General features: G+C 45.0%; 1 protein-coding gene across 6 annotated transcripts in view; it reads left to right on the top strand.

The window, feature by feature from the left end:
• The first annotated feature begins 3,674 nt into the window (after positions 1-3,674).
• The window catches only part of SORCS1 (sortilin related VPS10 domain containing receptor 1), a 550,691-nt gene continuing 543,792 nt past the window's right edge, over positions 3,675-10,573 (top strand). For 4 of the 6 annotated variants that reach the window (XM_086680819.1, XM_086680820.1, XM_086680816.1 and 1 more), the window contains exon 1: positions 3,676-4,456. In XM_086680819.1, the coding sequence (XP_086536945.1) occupies positions 3,899-4,456 (558 nt within the window). In that variant the 5' untranslated portion in view covers positions 3,676-3,898. Of the gene's footprint in view, positions 4,457-10,573 lie in introns of all 6 variants that reach the window. The other 2 variants (XM_086680821.1, XM_086680818.1) reach the window with 2 other exon arrangements.

Genomic DNA, 10,573 nt, shown 5'->3' with positions numbered 1-10,573 from the left:
GGCTACTATATCCGTGTGGCTCAGCCAGCCAATCATTATTTATTGAGTACTCTCAATGAGCCAGGAACTGAAGGAGGCACTGGGGAAAGAAGAAATGTATCAGGGAGATGCAATCCATACCTACATGTGGTATTCTGGGGAATTTTAGCAAAAAACATTCAAATAAAATAACTGAAGACTACTATATATGCTAAGAAGAAACTAATAGGGGGATGATATGGAAAGTGTGAAAGGAAATTCTTCTTGGCTGGGGAGTCAGGGAAAGCCTCTCCAAGGAAGCACAATTAAAGTGAGGAAGTCAGCCATGTGAAGTAGGTGTGGTCGTGGGCATTCCAGGCAGGTGGAACAGCATATGCAAAGTTGAATGAGTTGGAAAAAATCTTGGCACATTGGAGGAAGTGATGCCCAGAATGGCTGGAGCATATGGGTGATGGGGGGTTGGGGGGTGGCCAGGTGGGCGGGGAGAGCTGCCAAATGTGGTTGAAGAAAGCAGCACTCACCTCTTTCAGGCCTAATTGGCCATGCAAAGATCACATGTGGGTTTTATTCTGTTTGCAGCAAGTCAGTGAAGAGTTTTAAATAGAGGCAAAGAATAATAGTTTTTGTTTTATTTTGTTTTGTTTTACATTTCAAAGACCCCTTTTGCTGCTTTGCAGGGCAAAACATCTAAACTTTTCTGACCATGCAACACCAATCAGCACTTGGCTCCAAAATGTTCATATTCTTCCTGTCTCTCCTCTCTGTGTATAGTTAGATAGATGGAAGCGTGCATATATATGTTAATTGGTAATTAAATATTAATGAGGCTATTTTCTTCCTGCACACAACAAATTACCTTGTGATACAATTTGGGTGCTTATACCCCACTTTGGAGATGACTAATGAAGGGACAAGATGGAGCAGAGCAGTCGTGGAAGGGGGAGAGCAGTCAGGAAGCTGTTATGCTCGTCCAGGTGAGAAATGACGACCACAGACTAGGTGGTGGCCTGTTTTTCATGTGCACAATAAAAAGACTCCTTATTAGAATTACAAACCTATGCTCTCTACTGGCATCTGATAGCAACTGTTTTCCTAACAAAGAACCCATTCTTAATGCACTGCATTAATAAAATCTGTCGGGTTGCTTAGTGAGTTGCTGGATAAGAAACACCTTGAAATAGGCTAGCCCACTTTCTCCCATGATTAGCCCAATTCTTGAAGTCTTCTGGAAAAAGAAAGTGGCTTAGGGAATTACTGGTACTTTCCTTTTCTTCTTGTTGACTAAATATCAGAGACATAAGAAATAAAATGAACTTATACGGAAAAAATTCTTGGACCCAATTTCACCCATATCTGTGTCACCTTTTTCTCAAATGAATAATTAGAGTCAGGCATTTAAAAAGAGCCTGCCCTCTATGAATTCTCAGCAAATGGATTGCAAATGATTTCATTTTAAAGGGATTATTGTAATCAGTCTGTTTGAAAAGATGGGAGTTGAAATTTTTGGGAAGGAAAAATCAGCTCTTTCTACCAGTTCTTCAGGAATAACTGTATTTTGAAACCAAAACAATCTAAATTTTGGTAGGGCAATAATAGACTACCAGAAAATTCTCATTCACTAATTTCTTTTTTCCATTTTGCTTTTTCCAGTCCTATATTTAGATGGGAATTTATTTGGGTTCTGACTTTCTAATCTGGTTTTCCTCTCTTGGAGGAATTCTCCCACACTCATCCATATTGGAAAGGAGGTTAGCAGGGCATAGAAAGAAGGCATTAAGTAAACAATCCTGCAAAGCTCTGAAAACCTTTCTCAGGAGAGGAAAACAGCTGCCCTGGGTTTTAACAAACATTGCATTTTGGGAAGAGGGAGGACCTCTGGCTCTCCTCTGCATCTAGAAGCCTGACAGGCAGTGTTCCTTTTGTAGGAGGATCCAGGCTTGGGGAGTTAAGGTGCTTTTGCAAGAGTAGTCTGTGTCTCCCTTACAAACAGGTCACATTCTTTGATTTCAAGTCCTCACATTTAATGGCTAAGCAGTCTGACTCCCCTTCATCTGCATATTTCTCAGATTGGTGATAAGAACTATGATTTCAGTTATTTTTTTGGGTAACACTGCTCTGGGTTGGATTAAGAGAAATTCCTCTTGGACAGTATCAAAAAGGATATCATTAATTGAAGAATAATTACTGTTACTTTTAACTTGGTCCCATCACAACATCACAATTCAGATTTTTCAGTGAGGTTTCTTTTGCAAGTGTGAAAATGAACAAAAAATGTAATTAGAAACTGAAAATTGTATTATTTTTCCTGGCATTCATTTATTTAATCAGTAAATATGCATTGAAGACTTTAATAGCTACCACACGATAAGAAAAGTGTTATTAGGCACATGAAGACTACAAAGAAATCTGAAGGTATTTCAACCCTTAGAAGCAAACTTTCCATTTGAAAAAGGCTTGGATTTTGAGAAATTCTTTGTAATTTTCAAAGCCCATCCACCTGCTATAAATCTTCATCTGAACTTTTGAACAGTAGCAGGGGAGCTGGGCTGGGCAGACATTATAATCATACAATTATAGAATTTTAGGAGTGGAAAGGATTTTAAAGGTCATCTAATGCAACCGCTTAATTTTAAAGTGTAGGAAGCTGAGAGATTGCCACTTTGTCTGAGGCCCCACAGCAAACTAGTGGCAGAACATCCGGCAAAGCCTGGAAGTCTGCTAGTAAGGATCTCCAGGCATGTGCTAGTAGCTCTGGGCTGGGCACCAACGACACGGGATAAATATAATACCATGCCTCTTTTCCTGTATCTGCATACAGACACAGAATAGTTTCACAACAGGTATTTATTGCATTAATGACGGACAGATTTCCTACCGCGTAGGACAGTGGGGCGAGCACCGAGGATAAAAATGGCAAAAAGAATAAATTGGTCACTTCTTCCAAGTTGCTCACAATTCCTGTCCTCAGTGAGTTTGTGGTCTCTTAGGGAAGCCAAGATATACGCCCACAAGATGCAGGAAGATTGGCTTCAAATACAGTGAGCGCTATAGGGGGTCCGGAAAGCTATTTAAGCGTAATAATTGATGGAAAAATCCCCCTAACCACGCGCGCGCGCACACACACACACACACACACGCCACACCACACCACACCACACCATAGGATCATTTAATTACATCATTCTCTGCTGTTGCCTTCCCGGGATCTCCCCCAGGCTGGGACACGCAGGCTCTGCTCAAGCTGAGGTCAAGACGCCAACTCACGGAGACTAAGGAGGCAAGGACCAGAAGCCCACCCAACCTTAACATCTAAACTGGAGGAGCCCGGCGGTGGGGGGGCCGGGGGGAGGAAAAAGCAGCCGAGACTGACAGAAACAATAAAACAGGAATAGGAACTCCCCGACACAGCGAGCGCTCCGCGAGCTCCGGCTGGCCGCCCCCACGGGAGGGGCGTGCGGGCTCAGCGCGGAGACCCGAGACCGCGGCCGCGGGGGCGCCGAGAGAGCGGCGGCGGCAGCGCCCGCGAGCCCGAGGGGAGGGTCGGCGACGCATCCAGTCCCCGCAGCCACCCGCGCGGCGCAGCTCGGCAGCGGGACGCGGCGCCCGGAGCCCCGGCAGCGCCCTCCTCCCTCCCCCCCCGCGTCGCCCGCCAGCGCGCCAGCGCCCGCTCCGCCCGTGACTTCAGTCGAGCTCCACCCCCGCGTGGCGGCGGCTCGCTCGGTCCGAAGCCGCGCTCGGCACCAGCCCAGCCTGGGCAAGCGGCCGCCACCTGCCCGGCGCCGCCTCCGCCCGCCCCCTCCGCGGCCCAACTTGGATGGAGTTGGGGTCCTGAGCGCCCGCCCCTCCACGGCCCGCCGGCGGAGAGCCCCGCGCCGCCGCCTCCGCTCCGGCCGCCTCTCCGCTGCTCTCCGCTCCCGCGATGGGAAAAGTTGGCGCCGGCGGCGGCTCCCCAGCCGGGCTGAGCGCGCTCCTCGCCGGCGCGGGGCTCTTGGTCCTCTGCGTCCCGGGCGCCTGCAGCGGCGGCTCCTGCTGCCCCCAGCCGCCCCCCGGCTCGGCCCCACGCTGGGCTGCCACCCCGGGGGGCTTCGTTGGCCGGGGGCCGCGAGGCAGAGCTGCTGCCACACCCCTACCCCTCCTTGGGCGCCCGCTGTTCGCGGTGGCCCCCGGAGACCGAGCGCTGTCCCTGGAGCGGGCCCCGGGCACCGCGGCGTCCGTGGCGATGGCCCCACGCGCTGGCCGGCGGAGACGGAGTGAAGCGGCACCGGGGAAGGCAGACCGCGGAGAGGGCGCGAGCCGGAGCCCCCGGGGAATGCTAAGGGACGGAGGGCAGCCGGGGCCTGGGACTCTGGAGCGGGACCCGGACAAAGCCACTCGCTTCCGGATGGAGGAGCTGAGGCTGACCAGCACCACGTTCGCGCTGACGGGCGACTCAGCACACAACCAAGCCATGGTCCACTGGTCCGGCCACAACAGCAGCGTGAGTAGACGGGGCCTGAGGGCAAGGGGTGACAGGGGGAAAGGGTTAAAAGCAGGCTGTGTGATCTAATGGAGAATTTGGAGAAACGGGGTTTCTGCACTTGAGGGATGCTGCAAACTAAAGTCTTCCCTGCCCACCTCCCCTAGGAGTTAATGTCACCCACCAGGAGACCCACGACACCATCAGAGTCCTCTCAAACCCCCTCCCCCCGCCCCCAAAGCTTCAATCAGGGCAGGCAGATACCTGTTTCCTGGTCTTATGGGTGTAACAGAGCTGAAGACCCAGGCAAACAGAGGGGGTTAATGCGGAGGTGAATGGGTTAAATTTCCAGGCAGGATGACATTCTTTTAAGTGACTTTCCCTTTACTTGCTAGACTCAGGGTGAGCACAAGTCAGATCAAGAAGACTTTATTCGTAAGTTTTTATTTTTCTGCACAGCTCCTAACCCCCCTTCCTCACAAGGGAAGAGATACGTAGTGGAAACTAAGGTGCCCTTAATGTATTCTCTGTTTCTGGGGACCAAGTGGATGCAAGTTTCAGGACAGGAACTCTCTAGCATCTTCTAACAGCACCAGCCAGTGTGTTTTGAGAGCTGGGGCTTTCCAGCCTGTGAATGAGTGGTTGTTCTCCCCGCATGATCAGTCCCAGGAAGATCAGATATATCCCAGTGACAACAACCCCCTGTTCTTCCCCATTGCCTGACCTCCTCTAGAGAAGCTCACAAATAAAGACTCAGCCCTCTCTTTAGGAAGGGACCAGGGGGATTGCTGGATTCCAGAAGAGTGACACCAGGGAGAGTGGGTGCAGTCCAGGACCTTTGGCCACGTCAGGGAAGGTTTTCGATTTTTGGAAAAGCCTGCATGTTCTGAATCTGGGGTAGCTATTCCAACTTAAACTGCACCTGGGAAACTTCAATGAGCTGAAATAGTAAAGAACTAGCTTTGATGGGAAGAACTGAAGATAATTTAAAAGTGTGGAAAGTTCTCTAGGCTGCCATGAAGCAGAAAAGAACACAAAAACCAAGGATGAGTAAAACGAGAAAAAAAATCAAAGTTTCAGCTTCCATCAGGCTATTGAGATTGTAGCGTTTGTTATATGCACACTCTGTGCAGCCTGGTACCTTTCAAAATGTTTTCAGTTGTGATGTCATTGCCAGAAATCTTCCCAGAAAACTTCCCACTTCAGTGAGTTGTGCTCATTGTCAGCTTTTTAATGAAAGTTGTGAACATTTGAAAACAATAGTCTGTCATTATGGGTTCCTTGAGTATATAGATATAAACTGTATTAAGGCAAATCCTGACAAACAATATTTTGTATTTGTGTCTCTGTCCTGGGAGCACCAGCAAGGTTTTCCCTACAATTCAGCTCTCACGACTGAGGCCATGGTTTTCTATAGTTCTCAGGAAAGGTTTAATCAAATAATTGAAGCTGAAATTCTTTCTGTGAAAGTTCTGGAGACCCTTGCCCTCATTTCTTACCTTAACTATCATATCTTTCATATCGTAACCACTAAAATTCATCCCCCAATTTGAACTTGAATCTTCTTAAACTGATTGAATAACTTTCACACTGCTTTAAATGATTAACTCAAAGCTTCTGGCTTTAAGGGGAGATTTTAAACACATCAAACATATTACATCTTGTTGAATCAAGAAGTGGAGGACATTGGACTCAAAATATTTCTGGCTTTTAATGTAATTCAAGCTGTAAAATATCACTCACCCATTAGACCTCTACTTTAGTTCATCTCTTGAAAGATCTTGGAAAGAGCTGGAAAAGGAGAGTACATCTTTGGCAAATTTTAAACTCCATTTAAGAAATGGCGCCAAGCACTGCCAGCCTTTTTCTTTTTTCTTTTTTTTTTTTTTTTTAATGATGCTTATAAGCACAGTAGGGCTTATGAGGGTCAGGGCTTGGACAGCCAACATGCAGGGAAATCTGAGATAATGTAGGAAATCAAGGTGGTGCACATTAAAGACTTGAGCCCTCAAACCCTGTTGCTAATGAGATTTCTACCCTTTGAAGTTTTTAATTCTGCAAGGAACCCCTCTGCTCCCCATCCCTGCCTTTTTACACACAAATTACAGGTTTTTTAGTGTGTGTGTGTGTGTGTGTGTGTGTGTGTGTGTGTGTGTAGAGAGAGAGAGAGGGAGAGCAATCGTCTTTATCCAGGTCCCACAAAACAAAGCTGGCCCAGAGTCATAGGAGAGACAAAGTTTAAAAAACAAACAAACAAACAAACAAAAAATAAATGAAGGAAGGCATAAAAAAAAAAAACTTTTCTGGGTGACTTTGCCATGTAAAAAGCAGTGTGGAGACTTGGGTTCTAATGCTGGTTTATTTGTGGTTTGCTCTTGGCAAGTTGATTGCATGGTGAGTGTGAATTTCCTCAACCCTAAAATGGGGGCAATGCCAGCTCATTACGTGCCAGGTTACACATGAGCGGGTTGTGACTGTCGAGGACTACACCTGTTTGGAACTCTCAACTCACAGCCCTTCATTTCTCCCCAGAGGAGACAAATACACTAATTTAAACTGGAGGGTGACATTGGGCAGGTCTCATTTTCTTCAGGGTTAGGTGTCAGCCCCCCCCCCCTTAAGCCCACCCCCAACCCGCTCAGGGCCACAGGCAATACACATCCTCTGAATCTGTCTGACCTATAGTGAAAAGCCTTTGCTAAGTAGGGTTTCTGATCACAATAACCCCTGCCTTGAAGGTGTAAATGTGTGGTAATTATAGGCTGCCTGTCAAACTTGTGAGGAATTCTGGATGTTTCTCTCGCCTCCTTCCCTTCTTCCTGCCCCCTCACTGTTGGACTTGTGCAGTTGTGTAAAGACATGACTGTTTTGCCTCATCCGTGGGAGTGATGTGATTCCTCTCCACTGCCGTCTAGCTTGATGGAAAGTGTTGCTGGAGTTGGTGGAACACCTGGGGGGATCTTTTGGCATGAAAGGTGCTGGGGATGAATCATTTGTCATGAGCTTAGTGTCTTAAGCAAGAACATATTGTTCCTACCCTACTCATCCTAGGCATGCTGTGCCCTGATCTAAATTTATACAGTAATCCTTAGTTTGTTAAAATATATATTTGTCTGTATATGTATGTGTGATGAAGCGTGTATTTATTCCTTATTTCCAAGAAATTTCAAAGTGCTACACTTATTAATCCTGATAAAAATCCTTGTTAGGTAATATGTGAATGGCAAGTGTTAACATCTATTTTTCATATTTTAATGCTGGAGTCAACTTGGATATTTCAGCCTAGTGCCTTGTCCTTTTCTCACTGGAAATAGTATTAGAAGGTTTGTTAACAGAGGCTTTCACTTACATTTTGCCATTCTGATACTTTAATGCTGCATTTGTCATAGATCATGATGTCTGGTTGATTTCCATGTACCTCCTTGAGGCCTTTAGCTGTTCCAGGACTTGACATTTACCACGGAACCTTAGTGAATACACCGAATCCCAACTTGGGTCAGGTTTTGGGTAGATGTCTTCTCTTCCATCACCTCACTTAATTTTCACAGACCTGCTATGAGGAGTTATTCTTATTCTCATTACATAGAGAAGAAAAACCGAGGCTCTAGAAAGCTGAATGAATTGCTAAGATGTTACAGAAGGCCAGTGTCAAATAGGGGCTGGAACCCTGAGTAAGCTGATTTCCCAACCTCACAGAATGGCTGGTCTTAAAGACTTTAAGGTAGAACAGAAAAACTCAGGCCTTTTGGAGTCAGAATTTTAAATCATCCTATCTTGGGGTGGATTTCAGATGATGGTGGAGGAAGGCACAGTCCTAGCTGTAAACTCCATCTGTAGAAAAGCAAGGACTTTAACAGGTGCCTGTCACATTGCACTCTTTACCTTAAGTAGTGATTTGCTCGTTCTCTTATCCGCCTACCTCTTCGTCTTTAGTGAGACATGGAATCTGCACCTGGTGATTCATTGAGCACGAGGTAACCTGCCATCATTCAGCTCTCAGATCTAGTGTTCTTCAGGAACAGATTCCTTTTCGAAGTTACTTCTAAATCTGATTTATAGAGAGGTTGCACGTAAACACTTGATTTGATTGTACATTTAGACATTTTTTGGCTTGTTTTTTAAAGTAAAATGATAAAGGGTTTTAGCTCTCTCTAACAAGCCCACATAATTCCTTCTCTGATCGGTGCTTTGTGCTGTTAGTGAACGTTAATGTGGTGTGACACGGGAGACAGGGGGTTTGGAAGCAGAGAGATTGGAGTTTGAGTGTTAGGTCTCCTGCTTACCACACTTTGCCTTGAACAAGACACTTAAATTCTTTGAGCTTCGCCTTCCTCAACTAAAATACGGGGATAGTACAGCTTTTGCAGGCTTTTTTCCTGAACAGTTGATATCATGTATATGAAGTTGCTGATACATAGTAAGTGCTCAACAAATGCTACTTGTTATTTTAGTTTAATAAATAATGCTCCATTGGTGGATAAGAATGCTGAGTTATAGTCCCGACTGTGTACACAAACTAGATATGTAGTCATAATGTGTCCTATGTGGCCTCAATTTCATCCTCTGTAAAATGATGCAGATAGACTAGAATGCCATGGAAATCTCTTACAGGTTAGAAGTAGCTTAATAGTTTGTTCAGCCTGCACGTATTGTGCACCTACTACATTTAAGTGTACTAGGAGAGTTGGGGACACATGAGTGACAAAATGACCTGTACCCTTGACCTGTAAGCAGCAAGCCTTTTGTTCCACATGATTCCTCCTTTTTCTATGGTTAATATGTGTATCCATTCATAGGAAATCAAAACATTTGAGATATAAGCAGGCATTCATTTCAATGTTGACTTGCAGCAAAATCTAATTTATTATGTTTTTTTGTGTGTCACATCTTCTCATTAAGGAACTTTGTATCTTTGGACAACAAAATTGATTCATATGGGATTGGGAATTTAGTTTCCCCTAATATATTCAATGGGGTTTTCTAGAGGAAAATGACATAAATGTTGACTCTGGGAACTCTATCCACATCTTTTTATGGAGGGACCCCAGAAACTCCTAGACTAAGGCACAAAACCTGATGGAATTGTTTATTTAATAATTCTTTAATGATTTATCTAAGAGAATAAAAATTGCTCACCTCCAAGGAGAGATTGCCATGTGGCAGTGTTGTGCTAAGAAGCTTGCACAAACTGTCGTATTGACTTTTAATTCTACAAATATATATTGAGTCCTAATATTTGTTAGACACTTCTAATACAGATATATGTGCAGCGACACCCAAAGGTGGGAGTAATTATTCCCTGCCCTCAAGGAGCTTTCCGTCTTGTACTTAAAGAGTTCTCTGAAGAGGTAACAGAATCTGAGAACCCACTGAGGGCAGAGGATGCTATCGGAGTTCAGAAGAGAATCAGACATCTACTGACTAGGGTGGCCTTCAAACTTCCTGGTGGAGCAGGTACTTCAAGTGAACCTTGAAATGTAGAGAAAATTTTTATTAAGAGATGGAGGTTATTACAAGGATATTTTGAACTGAATGGATAGCAAGAGTAAAGGTCAAGAGTAGAGATGTAAATATTCCTGTGTGTTCCAATAAATTAGCCTACTTTAAATGTAAACTATGTTTAACTGACGTGTTAATCTTAGAAATCATTTTAAAAATATGATTTAAGCCAAGATATGCAAATTGATCTTCTAGTGTCTTTGGGTATATTCCAAGCCCCCCCAAAAGAAAATAAAACCTGTGTGGTCACTGAAAGATGCACTCTTTACCTTCGTGAAAGATACATGAAAGATACGATTGCCTTTGTTGGCACCTTAGATCTCAGCTGGAGTCATCACTGTTTCATTTTTACATAGACATTTTCCACACACAGTTTTCTGTAAAGGCCTTTGTTTTGTTTAAGTCCTTGGTCAGAAATATCACTGGCCAGGCTGCCCAGAGGGTAAATTAATTTGGCTCCTTGCCAGCTTATGTTAAGTCCCTCAACATACGTAAAATATTTGTTCTGTCTTTGTGGATATCTCAATTACCTTTCCATATCTCTGGCTAGAAAGGGTGGAGAATGCATCTGTGTGTCCTAGGGAGGAAACAAGCCAAATGGTGTCAGTGCAGTGGCTAACAGGGATGGCAAGGAATAAG

This window comes from Puma concolor, chromosome D2 (assembly GCF_028749965.1).
Source record: "Puma concolor isolate L17-30 chromosome D2, mPumCon1.1.hap2, whole genome shotgun sequence".
NCBI classification, from domain to species: Eukaryota; Metazoa; Chordata; class Mammalia; order Carnivora; family Felidae; genus Puma; species Puma concolor.
This window is presented reverse-complemented; position numbering and strand designations above follow the sequence as displayed.